Source organism: Chiloscyllium punctatum, chromosome 17 (genome assembly GCF_047496795.1).
Source record: "Chiloscyllium punctatum isolate Juve2018m chromosome 17, sChiPun1.3, whole genome shotgun sequence".
Lineage (NCBI taxonomy): Eukaryota > Metazoa > Chordata > Chondrichthyes > Orectolobiformes > Hemiscylliidae > Chiloscyllium > Chiloscyllium punctatum.
Genome location: NC_092755.1, coordinates 41,849,840 through 41,873,945, shown reverse-complemented (window position 1 = coordinate 41,873,945; position 24,106 = coordinate 41,849,840). Strand labels below are relative to the sequence as shown.

Below are 24,106 nucleotides of genomic sequence, written 5' to 3'. Positions count from 1 at the left end.
TGAATTAGTCTCTGATTTGTTCCTGAAGAACAGATAATCAAACATTATGGCCATTTCATTAGAGGTTGCTTGTTGTGTTGTTGTTGGTAGCTGAATAGGTCGATTTCAAGATTTTTAGTTTTGTAGGTTGGTTGAGATTCTGTTGTTCTTATTCCTTTTGATTTGTGACTAAAATCAAGCATTTCAAATCGTTTAGCCCAGTAGGTAGCTGACTTCTAGCACTCAGAGTGGGAGAATTCTTTTAGTTGCAAACCAGAGGTCACTAGGGATAGTCCTTCAACTGTGACCTTCAGAGTATGCTAATGCTCAGACCTGGTGCAGAGGTACTACACATGATGCCACTTAATAGATAAGAGCACTTGATGTTGGAGATAGTATATGTGCATGGATAAAGGATTGGATAACTAATAGAACAGCTGGGATAGGGAGGGCAGTTTCAGAATTGCAAGTTGTAACTAGTGGGGTACCACAGGGATCAGTACTGGGGTCATCATTACTTAAGACCATAAGACATAGGAGTGGAAGTAAGGCCATTCGGCCCATCAAGTCCACTCCGCCATTCAATCATGGCTGCTGGGCACTTCAACTCCACTTACCCGCATTCTCCCCGTAGCCCTTAATTCTCCGAGACAACAAGAATCTATCAATCTCTGTTTTGAAGACATTTAGCGTACCGGCCTCCACTGCACTCTGCAGTAATGAATTCCACAGGCCCACCACCCTCTGGCTGAAGAAATGTCTCCGCATTTCTGTTCTGAATTTACCCCCTCTAATTCTAAGGCTGTGTCCACGGGTCCTAGTCTCCTCACCTAACGGAAACAATTTCCTAGCATCCACCCTTTCCAAACCATGTATTATCTTGTACGTCCCTATTAAGTCTCCCCTTAATCTTCTAAACTCCAATGAATACAATCTCAAGATCCTCAGCCTTTCCTCATATGTTAGGCCTACCATTCCAGGGATCATCCATGTGAATCTCCACTGGACACGTTCCAGTGCCAGTATGTCCTTCCTGAGGTGTGGGGACCAAAACTGGACACAGTACTCTGGATTGTCTCCAATGCTACGTCTTTGCTAAGAACCAGAAAACTGTTCATAGTATTCCAGCAGGTGGTCTGACTCATGTCTTGTATAGTTACAGGCTACAGGGCATGGGGAAATCCACACACGGTACACACAGAAGGTGTAGGGGAATGTCTGCATATATTCCAAATTGTACTGCTCACTACCCTGTGGGATCTGACTGGGTTTGGCTGTGTGGAGGTCAAGGCCGGTGTGGGGAGAGGGATGTTGTTATTTGCAGGTGTTAGAGGTGGAATGCTCAGCGACCCGGGGGAGGGCTATTGACTGGCGATACAGGTCCTGCTTGTCTGACTGATATCACAGGGATATCAAAGCTTGTATGGGCTCTCTGCAGCCAACTATATTTGTTGGGAACACAAATTTTGTATCCCTTAATAATGTGGGGCCAGCAACATTAGGTTGGACTTAGAGCCAAGGTTCACAGAATTGTTTACTTGTTCTTTTTTAAAATTCATTAATGGAATGAGGGCATCACTGGCTAGACCAGCATTCATTGCCCATCCCTAACTGCCCATAGAGCCATTTAAGAGTCAACCACATTGCTGTAGGTCTGGAGCCACATTTAGGCCAGACCATCTAGGTCCATCACTCACCTTCTTTGGGCACTGGATGTCACGAGCCAAGCTCATTAGCAAGTCATGGGAGATGGGGTCCACCAGATTTGGGAAGGCTGTGTGTTTATAAAGTACATCATTCAGAGAGGAACCTTCCAGGCCCAGATCCTGCAGGGGGTGAGAACAAAGCCAATTAACAACTTGTAAGATTGGCTGATCCAGTCACACAATTGTTGCTAATCTCTACCTTGATTGGAACAACAGTTGAAGCTTTTCACTATATTTTACTGTATTATTCACTGTGACATGCAAGTCATAATAGTTCATTCCATTCCATTCAATACAACCCTCCAATTCTGACCTCACATACAACAGAAGTCACATCTGGAATGTACTTCTTATATCTCTACCCCTTGCTCAATCTTTAATTCTTCCACCTTTCTGATCAAACTTCGAGCAGTCTGTCTGAAACCTGACTTTCCCACAAACTTTGCTTGAGGACATTCAGGTAGAGTGTCTTGGATTCTTACGCTGTTAAAGACACTGAATATTCTCCTACATGCCAATGTTAATGGACTAGCTGCTCCATTTACTGAATATATAAGTTTGTTTAAGGGCAAAATAATAAATAAACAGTATAACTCAGTGTGGCAAAGGATCGATACACACATGAAAACACATCTACATCCTTGACAATGTTCTCAACGACAGTCTCTCGAACAATGAACTAGGACATGCTTCAGGGATAATAGAGTAGCTGAAGTTCATTGTAGGCTTCTCTTCCACAATAAGGGGAGTGCTTTTGTGGCGCATTGGTAGTGTCCCTATCTCTGAGCCAGGAGACCCAGGTTTAAGCCCCATCTACTCCAGCAGAGTTCAACAACATCTCTGACCATGTTTATTTGGGAAATATTTACGCAAGGAGAGCTGATTAGGAAAGGGAGAACACTGTTGAGGCACAGTGGTACTGCCCCTACCTCTGAGCTAGGTGACATGGGTTCAAGTCCTCTAATCGGGTCGATTTAAAAATATTGAGGAAAAAGGGGAGAGCAGTCTGGAATTTATATTAATTGATGGAGTATAACTAAATAGCAACCCTCAAATCCTGCTTGGGCAAATTAATGACCATCAATGTAATGTCTTACCAGAGGATTCATTTTGATCTCCAAGGGAATGAAGAAAAATAAGCATTTTCTTTTTGACAAAAGTACTGCTTCCAGAAGCCCTTGAGGCAAAACAGCAGAGTCATATTGCAGGCTTTCAAGTTACAATTAGATCCCAGTTTCTGTTCCAAAGATGAAACATACAAGCAATGGAAGAGTGGCGGCACGGTGGCTCAGTGGTTAGCACTGCTGCCTCACAGCGCCAGGGACCAGGGTTCAATTCCCGCCTCAGGCGACTGACTGTGTGGAGTTTGCACCTTCTCCCCGTGTCTGCGTGGGTTTCCTCCGGGTGCTCCGGTTTCCTCCCACAATCACAATCAGGTCAGGTGAATTGGCCATGCTAAATTGCCCGTAGTGTTAGGTAAAGGGGTAAATGTAGGGGAATGGGAGGGTGGCGGGTCGGTGTGGACTTGTTGGGCCGAATGGCTTGTTTCCACACTGTAAGTAATCTAATCTAATCTAAACATAGTTACTTCCCTTCATGCAGGGGAAAGAAAGGACAAGCTTGGCTTTGGCTACAGCAGGAGAAAGAAAACTTGGAACCGAATTTAGGTGTGTTGGATATCCCAGAAGTACAACAGACTATATTACAACTTATGGACAAGATTTACAAAAACAGACAGTTTGCTGGAAGCCTATGATCTTCAATAAATTTAAGAAGATGGGCAACCAGCACAGTGAAGAATATATCATGGATTTTGACAGATTATAAAAGATGAAAATATGTTACTCTTGAAATTCCCGAGTATGTGCTTGTGTTCAAATCATTGGATTATGCACAAATTTCATGTATGGGTAAAATATGTCATGGTTTCAACTTTTAGAAACGATTTTCTTTTAGAGCAAATGATTGATGCCATAAAGAAATATTTAGGATCATAGAATCCTCACAGTGTGGAATCAGGCCATTCACTCTCAGTCCACACCAACCCATTGAAAAGCATCCCACCCAGAATCAGCACTATATCATATGCCTGCATTTCCCATGCCTAACCCACATAGCCTGGACACTATGGGCAATCTGGCATGTTCAATCCACATAATGTGCACATCTGTGAACTGTGGCAGGAGCTCAGAGCACCCAGAGAAACACACAGACACAGGGAGAATGTGCAAGCTCCACACAGGCAGTCGCCCAAGGTCCCTGGTACTGTGAGGCTGCAGTTCAAACCACTAAGCCACCGTGTCGCCTGAACAATTGTTTGTCGGAACAATCATTTCCAGCTCTCGTTATGTCACAAACTGGAAGTTCTACAGTGACACAGAGACTGGAGTACTCCACAACTAAGGACTTTCCAAATCGCTGGGGGTGAGTAAAAGGCGTGTGCGCAGCGATGGAACATTGAAAGACATAGTGAGATGGGTCACTAGAGAACATAGAGAACTCCAGCACAATACAGGCCCTTCAGCCTCAATGTTGTTGTACTCTAAGATCAAACTATCCCACATACCTTTCATTGTACTATCATCCATGTGCCTTTCCAAGAATTGCTTAAATGTCCCTAATGTATCTGACTCTACTCCCACTACTGGCAGTGCATTACATGCACCCACCACTCTGTGTAGAGTCGACCTCTGACATCTTCCCTAAACCTTCCTCCAATCGCCTTAAAATTATGCCCACTCGTGATACACATTTCTGCCAGGGGAAAAAAGTCTCTGGCTATCCACTATATCTATTCCTCTTATCATCTCGTACACCTCTATCAAGTCACTTCTCTTCCTTCTTCACTCTAATGAGAAAAGCCCTAACTCCTTCAATTTTACTTCATAAGGCATGCCCTCCAGTCCGGGCAGCATCCTGGTAAATCTCCTCTGCACCCTGTCTAAATCTTCCACAACCTTCCTATAATGAGGCAACCAGAACTGAACACAATATTCCACGTGTGGTAGAACTGCAGCATAACCTTGAGGCTCTTAAACTCAATCCCCCTACTTATGAAAGCCAGCACACCATATGCCTTCGTAATAATCCTATCAACCTGGGTGGCAACTTTGAGGGATCGATGGACATGGACCCCAAGATCTGTCTGTTCCTCCATGCTGCCAAGAATCCTGCCTTTAACCCTGTAAGCTGCATTCAAATTCGACCTTCCAAAATGAATTACTTCATACTTTTCCAGGTTGAACTCCATCTGCCACTAAATAGCCCAGCTCTGCATCCTGTCAATGTCCCATTGTAACCTACAATAGCCCTCCACACTATCCACAATTCCACCAACCTTCATGTTATTGAACCTTACTAAACCACCTTTCCAGTTCCTCATTCAAGTCATTTATAAAAATCACAAAGGGCAGAGGTCCCAGAACAGATCCCTGTGAAACATCACTGATCACTGAGCTCCAGGCTGAATACTTTCCATCTACTACCACTCTCTGTCTTCTACGGACCAGCCAGTTCTCCAGACAGACAAATTTCCCTGTATCGCATACCTTCTTACCTTCTGAATGAGCCTACTGTGGGGAACATTATCAAACGCCTTGCTAAAATCCATATACACCACATCCACTGCTCTCCCTTTATCAATGTGTCTTGTCAAATCCACAAGGTTTGTGAAGCATGACCTGTTCCTAACAAAGCATTGCTGACTATCTCTAATCAAAATATGGTTTTTCAAGTAATCACAAATCCTATCTCTCTTAATCCTCTCCAATACTTTGCTTACCTCTGACATAAGACTGACTGGTCTGTAATTTACGCAGTTATCCCTATTCCTTTTCTTGAACAATGGAATAACATTGCTGGAATACTGTGTGCAATTCTGGTCTCCTTCCTAATAGAAAGATGTTGTAAAACTTGGAAGAGTTCAGAAAAACTTTACAAGGATGTTGCCATGGAGGATTTGAGCTATAGGGAGAGGCTAAACAGGCTGGGGTTGTTTTCCCTCGAGCATCGGAGGCTGAGGGGTGACCTTATAGAGGTTTATCAAATCATGAGGGGCATGGACAGCGTAAATAAACAAAGTCTTTTCCCTGGGTTGGGGAGTCCAGAACTAGAGGGCATAGGTTTAGGGTGAGAGGGGAAAGATGTAAAAGAGACCTAAGGGGCAACTTTTGCACGCAGAGGGTGGTACATGTAAGGAATGAGCTGCCAGAGGAAGTGGTGGAGGCTGGTATAATTGCAACATTTAAAAGGCATATGGATGTGTATATGAATAGGAAGGGTTTAGAGGGATATGGGCTGGGTGGGATAGATTGGGTTGGGATATCTGGTCGGCATGGGCGAGTTGGACTGAATGGTCTGTTTCCATGCTGCACATCTCTATGACTCTATTTGCCATCCTCTAATCATCTGGCAATACTCCAGTGGACAGCGAGGACGCAAAGATCATCGCCAAAAGTGCAGCAATCTCTTAAGCTTCTGATTTTCTGTTACAGACAGAATCAATGGAGAGGGTGCAATAGAGATTTCTGAACAGGACTGGTGTTCAAAAATCTGTCAAGATTTGAAAATGTTGGGACAATGCTTTGGAGTGAGAGATAGACTGAGGAAGAGAGGTACCAAGGGGGAGAAAGAGAAAGTGAGGGAGAGAGAGAAAGTGAGGGAGAGAGAAAAAGGGACAGCAAGTGGGAGTCAGAGAGAGCAAGAGACAGTGAGTGAGAAAAAGTGAGGGAAAGAGAGACAAAAGAAAAACAGGCAGTGAAAGAGAAAGAGAGAGTGAGGGAGGGAGAGAGGTGGGAGGGAATAGACAGAGAGTGAAGGGGTCTTGGCTGGAGTTAGAAGGTGTTCACTTTGCAGAGTCTTTAAGTGTTGTTTAATTTACACTAACGGAGAAGAAAAACAGGCTTCTGGAGGTCTGGAGCCCAACTGTTCTCTCTCTTCTCTCAGTTCCGTGTCAAATTGCTAATTAAATCAGTCCTGAAAGCTTTTTCTGGACAGCTTCTTTTGCTTTCAATCCAAAGACGATAACTGAGCATGTTTTTCAAACCCAGCTTCTTAAAACAATGTGTGATGATCACGGAGTCCCACATTTGCTTTGAGTCCTTAGAAGAGAACCAAAAGTTAGAGATGAGATAGAATCATCAAATGGTTCCAGCCACAAGAAGCCATTTATCGTGTCTGTATTATCCCTAACTCCAGGACAACTCAACTATTTTTCTTTATAGCCCTGAATATATCATTTTTTTCACATAATGATCCAATTCTCTTTCAAAAGCTACAACTGAATCTACCATGAAGACATACTTGGGCAGCTCGCAACCACTCACTGCATAAAACAAGTTTTATCTCACTTCTTATTGCCAAATAACTCTGACTTAATGTAATTGAGTCTGGGTCCTTCCACCAAAGACAGAATAGTTTCTCTCTATCCAAATTCCTCTTGATTTGAAAACCTCTATCAAATCTCCTCTCAACCTTCTCCCCTCCAACAAGAACTGCCCCAACTTCTTCAGTCTATCCATGTCATTGAAGTTCTTCAGCCCTTCATCCTTGTTCTCTTCTTTTCCACAGTCTTTCTGAAAATATCACATTCTGCCTGATGTACAGTGCCCAGAATCAGGCACAACACTCCAGCTGGGGCTGAACCCGTATTTTTTTAGATTAGATTAGATTAGATTACTTACAGTGTGGAAACAGGCCCTTCGGCCCAACAAGTCCAACCGACCCGCTGAAGCGCAACCCTCCCATTCCCCTACATTAACCCCTTTACCTAACACTATGGGCAATTTATCATGGCCAATCCACCTGGCCTGCACATCTTTGGACTGTGGGAGGAAACCAGAGCACCTGGAGGAAACCCACGCAGACACGGGGAGAATGTGCAAACTCCACACAGTCAGTTACCCGAGTCGGGAATTGAACCCAGGTCTCTGGCGCTGTGAGGCAGCAGTGCTAACCACTGTGCCACCGTGCCGCCCTCTTTTGTACAAGATCAACATAGAAATCCTTGGAGACAACGTCCGCCGCTCTGCCTTCACCAATCTTCACTGTCACTGATTCAAAAAAACTCAATCAAGAAAGTGAGACATGATTTCCCACGTACATAATCTCCTTGCTGTTGTACTCTAAGCCCCAGTGCTTTGGGGATCCAGCTGTGAATCTCGTCACGACAGATGGTGGAATTTGAATTACAGTACGGGTTGTTCTGCTGTAGCGCGTGTCATTAATGCATATTCGGTGTAATGTGACTGATGAATTGGGACACTGTTTCTAAAGCACAAACTTTTCAAATATGTGTTGGCAGTAGCGCAATTATATTGCCAACACTTTAAACACTGTTTCTAAAGCGCCATTTTTCTATGATGTGGGATTGCTCAAGAATGCAACCATTGTGTTATACAAGAACTACACATATTTAAAATTAGTTAGTTTAGAAGTCCAATGATGGCCATGAAAGCATTGTCGATTGTTGTAAAAAAAATCTTGTTCACTAATGTCATTTAGGGAAGGAAATCTGACATCCTTATCCGGTCTGGTCTACAAATGAATCTATAGACCCACAGCAATGTGGTTGATTCTAAATTGCCCTCTGAAATGGTTCCAGCAAGTCACTCAATTGTAGTCGAAGTGCTAAAACATCTCATCAAAGAAGTGAAATCACACTGACAACTTGGCATCAACTAGACCGAAACAATGTCACACTCAGACCTGTCAACACTGCAAAGTCCTCCTTAAGTGAGTTCAATCTGGTTGAATGCAAGGTGATGCATTTTGGAAGATCCAATTCTAGAGCGACCTATATGGTAAATGGAAAAGCACTGAGGAAATTTGATGTACAGACAGATCTGGGTGTTCAGGTCCACTGTATCCTGAAGGTGGCAATGCAGGTCGATAAAGTGGTCAAGAAGCCATATGGCGTGCTTTCCTTCATCGGACAGGCTATTTAGTACAAGACTTGGCAGGTCATGTTACAGTTGTATAGGACTTTGGTTCGGTCGCGTTTGGAATACTGCATACAGTTCTGATTGCCACGTTACTTAAAGGATGTGAATGCTTTGGAGAGGGTGCAGAGGAGGCTCACCAGGGTGTTGCCTGTCATGGAGAGCGCTAGATATGAAGAGAGGTTGTGTAGATTAGGATTATTTTATTAGAAAAATGGAGTTTGAGGGGGGACCTGATTGAGGCCTACAAAATCTTGAGGGGTAGAGACAGGATGGATAGCAAGAAACATTTTGCCAGAGTGGGGTCTCAATTACTAAGGATCACGGGTTCAAGGTGAGAGGGAAATGTTTAAGGGAAACATGCTTGGAAAGTTCTTTACGGAGGGCTGGTGGGTATCTGGAGCCAGTGGAGATGGCAGAGGTGGGCACAATAGCTTCATTTAAGATGCATCTAGATAGATGCATGAATGGGCAGGGAGCAGAGGGATACCGATCCTTAGAAAATAGGCAACAGGTTTAGATAGAGGATCTGGATTGGTGCAGGCTTGGAGGGCTGAAGGGCCTGTTCTGTGCTGTAATTTTCTTAGTTTTTTGTTCTAATAACGTGCGGGGGCTAGTGCTAGTATTGGGAGAGTTGTCTCACAGTCTAATCGAGCAACAGACTGACATTGACTGTAAAGAATAATTCTGTGAATATGACTATGTCCCAGCTACCACCATCACCATCTCTGGATATATTCTGTCCCATTGTCAGGAAAGATCCAGCTGAAGTACAGACGCAGTGATATACAGTCAGGTGTGACTTGCCCTGGGAGTCCTCAACATTGACTTTGAACCCTACGAAGTCTTATGGCTTCAGGTTAAACATGGGCAAGGAAACCTCCTGCTGATTACCACATACTGTTCTCCCTTGGCTGATGAATCTGTGCTCCTCCATCTTAGACAATATTTAGAGGAAACACTGAAGGTAGCAAGGGTGTAAAACTCCAAGTGGAAGATTTCAATGTTTGATCATTTTTTTGAGTGGATCTCCATTGGCATAATTTTAGTCCACTCGCTTGGCAGTGGAAATATGATGGATACAAACAATATTTGGAAAAAGTAAAACCATTCCTATTACTGTTTTATAATGTTTATCGCACCCTATGTTTGAAGTTAATAATTACAGAGCTGCTTTTTTCCTGACTCATATACTTGTGGTCATGGCATTCTAATTTTATCCTATAATCCAGAAAATTCCAAAACCTAAAATTTCCCAAACATTTCAGACAGGCGAGGTTGCAATGATTTAGCAGTGAACATTTGACAGCATGTCGTATCAGCAAGTATTAGGTCAGATGGCCAATAGCTTGGTCAAAGGTGTTCAGTTTTAAGAGAAAGAGAGAACGAGAAAGAAATGGAGAGAGAGAGAGAGAAAGAAAGAGAGAGTGAGAGAGAAAAAGAGAGAGAGATAGAGAAGCAGAGGGGAGGAGAGATTAAAAAAGTGAATTCCAATCCTTGGGCATAGGCAGCTGAAAACAACTGTAAGTTTGATTAAAACTGGGAAGACTGAAATTGGAGCAACAAAGTGATCTCCTGGATTCAGAATGGCTGAGGGTGGTTACTGGGACAGAGCCATCGAGTCATTGAGCACTAAAACAGACTGTGCGGTCCAACTTGTCCATACCAAACCAGGATTCCCAAACTTGTCCCACTAACCTGTGTTTGCCCCATATCCCTCAACCTTTATGCACCTATCCAAATGTCTTTTAAATGTTGTAACCTTTGCTACATCTGCCACTTCGTCTGGCAATTCATTCCATAAATGAACTACCCTTTGTGTGAAGAAGTTACCCCTCAGGTTCCTTTTAAACCTTTCCACTCTCACCTTAAACTATGCTCTCCAGTTTTAGAAATCCCCTACCTGGGGGAAAGACCTTAGCTATGTCTGTCTATGCCCCTCATGATTGTGACTTTGATATGTGCTGTTCCACTAATTGCAGCAGCGGTGAAAGCCTGACTACAGAGGTTCAAAGATGAGATTCCAGGAAATATTTCTTTCCTGTCCTGTGTTCTCTTCATATCCACATTCTCCCAGTAACATTGCATTGCCCTCTGAGGAAGGTGGATTGAGGTGGAGAATTGCTGCAGATGGACTGAGTGGACTACCTACATTCAGAAGTCAATCTGTCTGAGAGATGTGAGGTGACTGCACAGTTCTATTAGTAGGCACTGACGTTACAGTGACTGGCACACTGTAACGACAAGAGACACAGCTCACTGCTTGAAGAAGTGGGATAATTTGGAACTAGTCCCCCTGTTAATGGGAATATTAATAACCCTGCCAAAATGGCAGTTCATTCTTGCCTATTCAGAGACAACCATGACCAGCTCCATCCCACACCTCCATTCTGTGATTGTCCTTTTGGGGATGGTCGTGTTGTGTGTGGATTGTAGAAAGCTGGAAGGTCTCCAGGAACCTGTTTCAGACAGTGTGGTAACTTAACCTTATCCATTCTGACTGGCAGCTAAATCAAAGCTACGTAAACCCAAAGTTTATTTCAGAGGTGACATCTTCTTGCATAACTTAATTTGATTGAGTTCTTTTTAAGAAGTTATCAAAAAGAGAGATGAAGGCAGAGGAGTAGCTATTGTCTACATGGACTTTAGCAAGAATTTTGACTGGTTAGCAAGGTTCAACCACATGGGATGCAGAGAGACCTAGCCAAGTGGAAACAAAACTGGCTGAATGGTAGGAGCCCGAGGATGGTGGTGGACTGGAGACCCATGACCAGTACTGTTCACTATGGTTTCTCATTTATATCAACAATTTGAATGAGAATAAAGGAGATACAGAATCCACAGTATGGAAGCAGGCCATTCAGTTTAACAGGCCCACACCGATGCTCCGAACAGCATCCCACACAGACCGAGCCCCCCTTTCATCTAACCCTATATTTCCCATGGCTAACCTACCGAGCCTGCACATCCCTGGACAATATGGGAAATTTGCATAGCCAATCGACCTAACCTACACATCTTTGGACATATGGTTAGTAAGTTTGGAGATGATATAAGTACACCAAGATCTTGATCAATCGGGCCAATGGACTGAGAAGTGGCATATGGAATTTAATTAAGATAAATGTGAGGTGTTGCATTTTGGTAAGGCAAATCAGGGCAGGACTTTCACCGTTAATGGTAGGACCCTGGGGACTGTTGCCAAACAAAGAGACCTTGGGGTGCAGGTTCATAGTTCCTTGAAAGTGGGGTCATAGACAGATAAGGTTATAAAAACGGCATTTGACACGCTTGTTTTTTACTGGTCAGCGCATTAAGTATAGGAGTTGGAACATCAAGTTGCAGCTGTGCAACACATTGGTGAGGCCATTTCTAGAATACTGTGTTCAATTCTGGTCTCCCTGCTGTCGGAAAGAGGTTATTAAACTGTAAAGGGCTCAGGAAAAATTTACAATGGTGTTCCTGGGATTGAAGAGTTTGAGCTTTAGGGAGAGGCTGAATAGGCTGGGGCTTTTCCCTGGAGCGTTGAAAGCTAAGGATTGACCTGATACAAATTTATAAGATCATGAGGTGCATGGAGAGGGTGAACAGCCAAGGTCTTTATCCCAGGTGGGGAGTTCAACACTGAGGGCATAGAATATAGAACATTACAGCCAGTACAGGCCCTTCAGCCCTTGATGTTGCGCCGACCTGTGAAACCAATCTGAAGCCCATCTAACCTACACTATTCCATTCTCGTCCATATACCTATCCAATGACCATTTAAATGCCCTTAAAGTAGGCGAGTCTACTACTGTTGCAGGCAATGCGCTCCACGCCCCTATTACTCTCTGAGTAAAGAAACTATAACTGACATCTGTCCTATATTTATCACCCCTCAATTTAAAGCTATGTCCCCTTGTGCTAGCCATCGCCATCCAAGGAAAAAGGCTCTCACTGTCCACCCTATCTAACCCTCTGATTATCTTGTATGTCTCAATTATGTCACCTCTCAACCTTCTTCTCTCTAACGAAAACAGCCTCAAGCCCCTCAGCCTTTCCTCATAAGACCTTCCCTCTATACCAGGCAACATTCTAGGAAATCTCCTCTGAACCCTTTCCAAAGCTTCCACAGCCCTCCTATAATGCGGTGACCAGAACTGCACGCAATACTCCAAATGTGGCTGCAGCAGAGTTTTGTACAGCTGCAGCATGATCTCATGGTTTCAAAACTCAGTCCCTCTACCAATAAAAGCTAACACACCAAATGCCTTCTTAACAATCCTATCAACCTGGGTGGCAACTTTCAAGGATCTACATACCTGGACACTGAGATCTCTCTGCTCGTCTACGCTACCAGGAGTCTTACCATTAGGCCAGTACTCTGTATTCCTGTTACTCCTTCCAAAGTGAATGTAGAATATTAGCATTAGTATTACCTCACTTTTCCGCATTAAACTCCATTTGCCACCTCTCAGCCCAGCTCTGCAGCTTATTCATGTCCCTCTGTAAATTCTGTAATCTTTCATCACTATCCACAACTCCACTGACCTTAGTGTCATCCGCAAATTTACTAAGCCCTTATCCAGGTTATTTATAAAAATGACAAACAGCAGTGGACCCAAAACAGATCCTTGCAGTACACTACTAGCAACTGAATTTCAGGACGAATATTTCCCATCAACCACCACCCTCGGTCTTCTTTCAGCTCGCCAATTTCTGATCCAAACTGCTAAATCACCCTCAATCCCACACTTCCGTCTTTTGTGCAATAGCTTTATCAAATGCCTTACTGAAATCCATATACACGACATCAACTGCTTCACCCTCATCCACCTGTTTGGTCAGCTTCTCAAAAAGCTCAATAAGGTTTGTGAGGCACAACCGACCTTTCACAAAATCATGTTGTCTATCTCTAACCAACTTATTCCTTTCTAGATTATTATAAACCCTTACTCTTATAATCCTTTACAACACTTCACCCACAACCATAAGTTTAAGGTGACAGAGAAAAGACTTAAAAGGGAGCTGAGGGGTAGCTTTCTCATACAGAGAGTGGTACACATATGGAATGAGCTGCCATAGGAAGTGATGGAGGCAGCGACAATCCCAGCATTTAAAAGGCATCTGGATGGGCACATGAATAGAAAAGGTTTACAGGGATATGGGCTAAATGCTGGCAAATGGGACTAGATTCATTTAGAGTATCTGGTCGGCATCGAAGACTCTGTTTCCATGTTGCAAAACTCTATGACTGTAAAATAAAAAAAAATTAAATCTGATAAACTATACTGGAAGATCAAACCCAAAGGCTCAGCCATCTCCTCTCTGGCTTCCTAGAGAATCCTTGGATAAATCCCATCCAGCCCAGGGGACTTATCTATTTTCACACTTCGCAGAATTGCTAACACCTCCTCCTTGTGAACCTCAATCTCATCTAGTCTAGTAGCATGTATCTCTGTATTCTCCTTGACAACATTATCTTTTTCTTGTGTGAAAAAGTGTGAATACTAATGAAAAATATTCATTTAGCGCTTCCCATCTCCTCTGACTCCACACACAACTTCCCACTACTATCCTTGATTGGCCCTAATCTTACTCTAGTCATTCTTTTGTTCTAATATACCTATAGAAAGCCTTAGGATTTTCCTTAATCCTGCACACCGAACACTTCTCATGTCCCCTTCTGGCTCTTCTTAGCTCTTTCGTTAGGTCTTTCCTGGATAACTTGGAACTCTCAAGCGCCCTAACTGATCCTTCACATCTCATCCTAACATAAGCCTCCTTCTTCCTCTTGACAAGAGATTCAACTTCTTTAGTAAATCATGACTCCTGCACTCAACAACTTCCTCCCTGCCTGACAGGGACATACTTATCAAGGACCTGCAGTAGCTGTTCTTTGAGTAATCTCCACATTTCAATTGTGCCCATCCCCTGCAGTTTCCTTCCCCATCCTTTGCATCCTAAATCTTGTCTAATCACATCGTAATTGCCTTTCCTCCCAGCTATAACTCTTCCCCTGTGGTATATACCTATCCCTTTTCCATCACTAAAGTAAATATAACCAAATCATGGACACTATCACCAAAGTGTAGTGAGGTCAGAAACAAGGTCCTACCTCCAAATCTAACACCTGGCCAGGTTCATTCCCCAGTACCAAATCTAATGTGGCCTCGCCCCTTGTTTGCCTGTCTACATACTGTGTCAGGAAACCCTCCTGCACACATTGAACAAAAACTGACCCACCTAAAGTACTTGAACTATAGTATTCCCAGTCAATATTTGGAAAGTTAAAGACCCCACAACAACTATCCTGTCACTCCCGCTCCTATCCAGAATCATCTTTGTTATCCTATTCTCTACACCTCTGGAACTACTCAGAGGCCTATAGAAAACTGCCAAGAGGGTGAACTCTCCTTTCCTGTTTCTAACCTCAGTAGACGAGTCCTCAAAACGTCCTTTCTGCCACCGTAATACTGTTCTTGATTAACAATGCTACACCTCTCCCTCTTTTACCATATTCCCTGTTCTCACTGAAACATTTAAATCCCAGAAGTGGCAACAACCATTCCTTCCCTGTTCTACTCAAGTCTCCGAAATGGCCATAACATTGAAATCCAGGTACCAACCCATGCTGCAGGTTCAGCCGCCTTATTCCGGATGCTCCTGGCATTGAAGTAGACACACTTCAAACCAATTTCTTGTTTGCTGGTGCCCTCTTGCAACCTTGAAACCTTGTTTCCGACCTCACTACACTCAACCTCCTGTATAATTTAGGTTCCAATCTCCTTTGCTGAATTAGTTTAAACCCTCCTGTAGAGCATAAGCAAGTTTCTTCCCCGCAGGATATTAGTACTCCTCTGGTTCAGGTCTAGGCCATTCTCTTTATAGAATGGTCCCACCGACCTCAGAAAGAGCCCCAATTATCCAGGAGTCCAAAACCATTGAGAGCATTTAAATGGTCATTGGATAGATATATGAATGAAAATGCAATAGTGTAGGATAGATGGGCTTCAGATTGGTTTCACAGGTCGGTGCGACATTGAGGGCCGAAGGGCCTGTACTGCACTGTACTGTTCTATGCTGGAATTATTTCATTGCAGATTTCTGAAATATAGATTCAGTCCCTTTACTCCAACAACACCCTCATAGTCAACCAAACGTTAGTGAAGGATAACCGCTGTTTCCACAGTGAAGGCACAATTATAATTGGTTTCTTCATGACTGTTATTCTGAGTTAACATCTCTTCCTAAGAGCCTTAAATGAACTACTAACTCAGCTCACTTACTATCAACTCACTTACTAACTCAGCTCACTCACTTCCGTAAACTGATGTCTTCAACAGCCTTTTTGCGTGTTTCTCCTCCTGACTCAACAGCCTCTTTTTCTGGATTTTTGTTCTTTGCAACTCAGAACACATAACAGCCATTCCTGTCTCGTCAACATCTAATATCAGCACCTCTGCCACTAAGGACCTCATAGAGTCATAGAGATGTACAGTACGGAAACAGACCCTTCGGTCCAACCCGTCCATGCCGACCAGATATCCCAACCTAATCTAGTCCCACCTGCCAGTACCCAGCCCATATCCCTCCAAATCCTTCCTATTCATAGACCCATCCAAATGTCTTTAAAATGTTGCAATTGTACCAGCCTCCACCACTTCCTCTGGCAGGTCATTCCATACACATCCACCCTCTGTGTGAAAACGTTGCCCCTTAGGTTTCGTTTATATCTTTTCCCACTAACCTTTAACCTATGCCCTACAGTTCTGGACTCCCTGACCCCAGGGAAAAGACTTTGTCGATTTATCCTGTCCATGCCCCTCATAATTTTGTAAACCTCTATAAGGTCACCCCTCAGCCTCCGACGCTCCAGGGAAAACAGCCCCAGCCTGTTCAGCCTCTCCCTATAGCTCAGATCCTCCAACCCCGGCAACATCCTTGTAAATCTTTTCTGAACCCTTTCAATTCTCACAACATCTGAACTAACTTGCTCTGAGCTGGCCTCTGTCAGAATTAACCTGTGTCTGTGCCTTTCTGGGTTGTAAACCTCAATTATCTCCCCAGGCAACTTGCAAGCTATTTAGCTAAAGGTCACACAATTACTTAGAAATGTTGTTTTAAACACACTATTCATAGAAATGAGTTCATAATCCTTTTGAAAGGGAAACAAATCTGGAAAATCTTTCTGGAAAACACAAATTTAACGTTAATAATTGACCCAAACGTTATAAGAGGTTTTGGGTCTGATGTGGGCTCAGAAAATATGGTTGCCAAAGCATCAGAGTTCACCCTGGTCTCATAACGGTCTGTAAATAAGGATAAAGACCAGGAATTGCCTCAGCTAAGTGATTTTAGACACCCTGAGGCCAAATTGAGGTCTCGCTCCAGGTCTTGTATTTCAGCCTGAAGCAACAGTCTCCCATTGTAGTGGCATTGTCCCAGACAGGCAATCTCAGCTTGGCATTGTGGTTTCCAGGTTTGGCGGTCTTGTCCTGATGTGAAGGTCTTAGAGTCATAGAGTACTACAGCATTGAACCAAGCCCCTTGGCCCAAACTGGTCCAGGGCGACCAAAACGTCCATTCACGCTAATCCCATTTCCCTGCACTTGGCCCATATCCTTCTAAACTTTCCTATCCATGTATTTGTCCAAACTCCTTTTAAACATCGGTAATGTATCCGCCTCAATCAGCTCTGCTGACAGCTCATTCCATATGTGTACACCCTCTGTGTTAAAAAGTTGCCCTCAGGTTCCCTTTTATTCTTTTCCCTCTAACCTTAAACTGATGCCATTGTTCTTGATTCCCCAACCCTGGGAAAAAGACTGAGTGCATTCACCCTATCCATGCCTGTCATGATCTTATACACTTCTATAAGATCCCCCCTCAGTCTACTATGCACTAAAGAAAAGTCCTAGCTTGACAGCCTCTCCCTGTAACTCAGACCGTCTTGTTGGTGTGGAGGTCTTCTTTGGCAGTGGCTTCCAGGTATTCCAGTGTTCGTTATTTTAATTGACTTTCCCTGAAATGAAATTGATTTAAGATGAACTCTATCTTAATGTTTTTTCTTTTTTTTTCCTTAGCTATGCTTTCTGTCATTAATACAGGTGGCATGGTATGGCGACTTATAAAACTTAACCTTTTTTTAGTAAAAATACAGGTTACAATAAATTGCTATTTTTACTGCATTCAGTTCTCTCTGAATACAACCAGCAGTATCAGCTGTGGCGTTTTCCCATCCAAGTCTTAAAGTTTCTGGTTCAATTCCCACTCCAGTGACTTGATTCAGGTTGACACTGTCACAACAGTACCAGTGGAATGCTCGACTGAGAGGTGACAATTTTCAGACAACATACTGGAATTATAGACTTGTACAGCGTGGAAACAGACCCTCGGCCCAACTCATCCATGCCGACCAGATATCTCAATTTGACCTCATCCCGTTTGCCAGCATTTAGACCATATCCTTCTAAACCTTTCCTATTCATGTAACCATCCAGATACATTTTAAATGATATAATTGTACTGGCCTCCAACACTTCTCTGGCAGCTCATTCCATATACACACCACTCTCTACATGAGAAAATTACTCCTTAGGTCCCTTTTAAATCTTTCCTGTCTTACCTTAAACCTGTGCCCTCTAGTATTGAACTCCCCTACCCTGGGAAAAAGATGTTGGCTATTTACCCTATCCATGGCCCTCAGGATTTTATAAACCTTGATAAACCTCAGACTTCTATACATCATGGAAAAAAGCCACAGTCTAAGCAGCCTCTCCCTATAACTCAAACCGTCCAGTCCAGGTAACATTCTTGTGAATCTACTCTGTATCTTCTCAAGTTTAACAACATCTTTCCTCTAGCAGGGAGACCAGAACTGTATGCAATATTCTAAAAGTGGCCTCACCAATGTCCTGTTCAGCTGCAACATGATATCCCAACTTCTGTACTCAATGTTCTGACTAATGAAGGCAAGTGTACCAAATATCATCTTCACCACCCTGCCTACTTGCGACTCCACTTTCAAGGAAGTGCACCCCAACATCTTTGTTCAGCAACACTCCTCAGGACCCATTAAGTGTAAAGGTCCAGCCCCGGTTTGCCTTACCAAAATGCAACATGTCACATTTATCTAAATGAAACTCTATCTGTCATACCTTGGACCCATTGACCCATCTGATCAAGGTCCCATTGTACTCTGAGGTAACCTTCTTCACCAAAGAATTTTGGTGTGATATGCAAACTTACTAACCTTGCCGCCTGTATTCACATGCAAATCATTTATAATAATGACAAAAAACAGTAGACCCAGCACTGATCCTTGTGCCGCATCACCTAAACTGGGATGCTAGTGAAACAGGTCATTTGTTGCTGCTCTGTGGGATTTTGCCATGCTCACATTTGGCTGCTGCTTTTCCCTCATTCCAACAGTGACTACATTTCAAAATGTATTAAATTGGTTCTAGTGAGCTTCAGCAATTGCCAAGGTCGTAAAAGCTTCTGTGTGTTTTCTTAAACACAGCATCAGCAACTACCTGATTCTTGACATCCTATAATTTCCCACAGGAAGACATTGCTTCTGCACTGTATTTATAGGCAGATTACATGGCAAGGTAACCAAAACCAACCTACTGTTAGTGGCTAAGAACTGTTGCATTTGATAATAACTTTCAGTAAATGTGTTATATATTGTATGTATTTTTAACAACAAATAAGTTCTAATACAAAACTGTCTGTGTGTGCAATTTAATAACACTTAGAATATCACCATTTGATTTCAAATACTTTTTGATTAAACATGAATTGTTTTTAGTGAGACCTGAATATTTTTCATAGTTTTACCCAATCACATACTACTTATAGCACTGAAACATGCCTTTCATCTAGCAGACCCACAAACATTCTGTCATTTCTTTTTAACCCCATCAACATATCCTTCTATTCCTTTTCTCCCTCGTACGTATCTAACATGTTTTAAAGCACATATATATTACTAATTTCAAATACATCCTGTAGGAGCAGGTTCATTTTCAGTCCACAGGCAATAATGTTTATACAGTCAAATAAAACAACAAACTTCAGATGCTGGAAATCTGAAACAAAAGCAGAAATTGCTGGAGAAACTGAGTTGGTCTGGCAGCTTCCGCATAGAGATAAAAACAGAGTTAATGTTTTTCGTCCAGTGACTCTTCTTCATAACATTTCAAGCCCTGTTAACTCTAATTTCTCTCCACAGATGCTGGCTGAGCTGCTATTTCTCCAGCAATTTCTGCTTTTATTTGTGATTAATACAGTAATCACTGGGGTCTTTAATCTGTATCCAAACTTGTAAGTGTCCAAGCAAAGTATAAAAGATTTTTTTTTCTAATCAGTATATCAATGATCTAGCTTGAGAACAGATTATTTTGGACTGATATTAAGCAATACAAAACAAATTACAGTAAAGGGATATTGAGAGTAATCATAATTTGATGGAATTCAACGTTGTGTTTGAAAATGATTTTGCTAAATCTGAAACCAGGAATTTAATGCCTACATATCTTTTAAATCTAAATAAAGCTCACAAACTACACAGATATGAGGACTGAGGGGTTAAGATAGTTTTGGAAACTATATTAGAAGATGAAATAAGAACAGAAAGTGCTGGAAGCTCTCAGCAAGGTTTGGATGAGAATTTCAGAAACATGATGAAGGACATAGATAAGATGAATATCAAAGGTCTTTTCCCTAGAGTAGGGGAGTTAAAAATTAGAGGGCATAATTCTGAAGTCAGAGGAGAAAGATTTAAAAGGGACCTGAGGGGCAATACTTTCATACACTGGGTGAATCACATGTGGAATAAACTGCCAGAGGAAGTGGTAGATGCAGGCACAATTTCAGCTTTTAAAAGATATTTGGACAGATACAGGAAAAGTTTAGAGGGATATGGGCCAAAAGGAGGCAAATGGATTTGTTTGTTTAATTTTGGAGACTTGGTTGGCAATAAGTCCTTATGACTCTATAAACTTGGGAGCTTTTCTATGCTGAAGAAGTCATTTGACACTATACATTAACTCTGTTTCTCCCTGCACAGACGCTGCCAGACCAGAGTTTCCCCAGTACACTCTACTTTTACTTTATATCAGAAGATTAGTTACAATGGCTATCATTGAAGAAAACGGATTCATAATTTGTAACAAATATATTCTCCTATAAAATGGCAGGAAAATGTGTTATAACAGTGGCTAAAAAGAGAATTAAGTGATTGTGTTTGATCAAAGAACAGGTTCATAGTGTTGCCAGAAAGTGTAGTGAGTCTGAGGATTCAGGGTATTTTACAGTTCAACAATGTAAGAAGACATTGATAGAGAAAAGAAAATATCAGTGCAGACTACAGCAGGACATAAATGCAGCATGTAAACGTGTGTGTGTGTGTGTGAGCGCGCATGTGTGCGCGTGTGTAAACATGAGAAGTTTACAGGAAGTCAAAGTGATCCAATTATAGATGGAGAAATGAGAAATTGTAATTCTGTGTAAGGAACTGACAAAGATTTTAAATAAATACCTTATTTCTGTCTTCATTGTAGAAGTGATAAAAGAAATTTCAGAAATACTGAAATATGCAAAATACTGTGTTCCGAAAGCTACTGTGCTTCCAATTAAACCTGTTGGACTATAACCTGGTGTTGTGTGATTTTTAACAGAAATACTGAGAATGAGAAGTTGAAGAAATTAGTACAAGAAACAGGACTAGGGAATTAATGGGACTAAGTGCAGATAAATTGCCTGGACCTGAAGACCTCCATCCAAAGATTTCAGTGGCAGAGATAGGGATAGCTTTCCCAAGCTCCTTAAACTCTAGAATAGCCCCAGGAATTGGAAAACACCAAATATAACTGCCACTGTTTAAGAGAAGAGGGAGAGTGAGGCCAGTCTGCCTGGTATCAGTAATAGGCGAAACAGTGGACTATTATTAGCCATGCAATCACACAGCACTTAGAAAATCATGCCAATTCAGCAGAATTAACACAAATCTATGTGTTCGACAAAAGCATTATTTTTTGGATATGCAACTACAAGGAATGCTATGGGGGAACTAGTGGATGCAGTGTGTTTGAATTTTCAAAAAGCAGTCAGATAAATTCTACACAAGCGATTACGGAAACGAGATCAATATTTTAGCTTGGTTTCAAAATTGGTGAATGGACAGAAAACACAGATGAGGAGTCACAGAGTCATACAGCATGAAAACAGACCCTTCAGTCCAACATGTCCATACTGATCAAGTTTCCCAAACTAAATTAATTAATTAGTTAATCTCATTTGTCTGCATTTGGCCCATTTTCCTCTAAACCCTACCTATTCATGTACCCATCCAAATGCCTTTTAAATATTGTAACTGTACCTGCATCTACCACTTCCTCTGGCGGTTCGTTCCACATATGAACCACCCTCTGTGTGAAAACGTTGCCCCTCAGGTCCCTTTTAAATCTTTCCCCTCTCACCTTAAAAAATGTCCTCTAGTTTTAAACTCACCTACCCTAGGGGAGTTATTCACCTTATCTAAGCCCCTCATGATTTTATAAACATCTGTAAGGTCACCTCTCAAACTCTGACACATCCAGTGAAAGAAATCCCGCCTATCCAACCTCTTCTCATAACTTAAACCTTCCAGTCCAGATAACATTCTTGTAAATCTTTTCTGCATCCTCTCCAATTTAATAATATCCTTCTATTGCAGGGCAACCCGAACTATACACAAATTAAATGGACATTTCAGGGTTGGCAGCTGTAACCAGCAAGTTCCACATGAATCAATATTTAGGCCTGAAGTATGAAAACATAGTCATAAAGATCACAGCACAGAAAAAAGACTCTGGCCACAGTATCTGCACTGCTGAAAGACAACCACCTAATTCTGTTCTAATCCCCTATTCTAGTCTTAGTCCATAGTCCTGGATGTCTAATCTTTGCTTCTGCCTCATGCATAGTACCTAATGCTTAATCTATGCTTATATCCGAGAGAATATGGGATGAGGGGAATGTCCTGAGGGCAGGTAAGAAGACTTGTTCCAAATTCTCTTGGGTTTAAAGAATGAGTGTTGAAAGATATAAATTTCTGACAGATTTGACAGGGGAGATAGATGCTGGGGAATCGAGAACATGGGCTCATACATTTAGAATAAGGAATCAACCATTTAGGACTGAGACCAGAAGAAATTTCTTCATGTAGACAGGGTGGTAGACCCTTGAATATCTCTGTCCCAGAGATTCATGGATGTCATTGAGTATATTAAAGGCAGAAATTAATCAACTTTTAGTTGCTGAAGACATGTGGTGTTAAGGTAGATCAGCTATGATTTTGTCAAATAAAGGAGCAGGTTCAGAGGGGTAAACGTGGGGCAGCATCCATGGAGGAGGAGAATGAGAAGTCATTCCTGATGAAGGGTTTATGCCCGAAATGTCAATTCTCCTGCTCCTCAGATACTGCCTGACCTGCTATGCTTTTCCAGCACCACACTCTCGACCCTGATCTCCAGCATCTGCAGTCCTCACTTTCTCCTTAAAGTGGTAAATGCCTACTCCAACTCCTATTTAGAGTCATAGAGATGTACAGCGTGGAAACAGACCCTTCGGTACAACCAGATATCCCAACCCAATCTAGTCCCACCTGCCAGCACCCGGCCCATATCCCTCCAAACCCATCCTATTCATATACCCATCCAAATGCCTCTTAAATGTTGCAATTGTACCAGCCTCCACCACATTCTCTGGCAGCTCATTCCATACACGTACCACCCTCTGCATGAAAAAGTTGCCCCTTCCGTCTCTTTTATATCTTTCCCCTCTCACCCTAAACCTATGCCCTCTAGTTCTGGACTGCCCAACCCCAGAGAAAAGACTTTGCCTATTTACCCTATCCATGCCCCTCATAATTTTGTAAACCTCTATAAGGTCACCCCTCAGCCTCCAACGATCCAGGGAAAACAGCCCCAGCCTGTTCAGCCTCTCCCTATAGCTCAAATCCTCCAACCCTGGCAACATCCTTGTAAATCTTTTCTGAACCCTTTCAAGTATCACAACATCTTTCCAATAGGAAGGAGACCAGAATTGCAGGCAATATTCCAACAGTGGTCTAACCAATGTCCTGTACAGCCACAACATGACCTCTCAACTCCTGTACTCAATACTCTGACCAATAAAGGAAAGCATACCAAACGCCTTCTTCACTATCCTATCTACCTGCAACTCCACTTTCAAGGAGCTATGAACCTGTACTCCAAGGTCTCTTTGTTCAGCAACACTCCACAGGACCTTACCATTAAGTGTACAAGTCCTGCTAAGATTTGCTTTCCCAAAATGCAGCACCTTGCATTTACTTGAATTAAACTCCATCTACTACTTCTCAGACAATTGGCCCATCTGGTCCAGATCCTGTTGTAATCGGAGGTAACTCTCTTTGCTGTCCACTACATCTCCAATTTTGGTGTCATCTGCAAACTTACTAACTGTATGTTTTAT

The 24,106-nt window shown here is 42.4% G+C and overlaps 1 protein-coding gene across 1 annotated transcript in view; it reads right to left on the bottom strand.

Annotated features, from left to right (window-relative positions):
- LOC140487760 (leucine-rich repeat-containing protein 75B-like) overlaps positions 1–24,106 on the bottom strand; it is a 47,912-nt gene that overhangs the window by 21,036 nt on the left and 2,770 nt on the right. Inside the window, exon 2 of the mRNA XM_072586993.1 lies at positions 1,677–1,805. Coding sequence (XP_072443094.1) covers positions 1,677–1,805 — 129 coding nt within the window. The remainder of the gene's footprint in view (positions 1–1,676; positions 1,806–24,106) is intronic.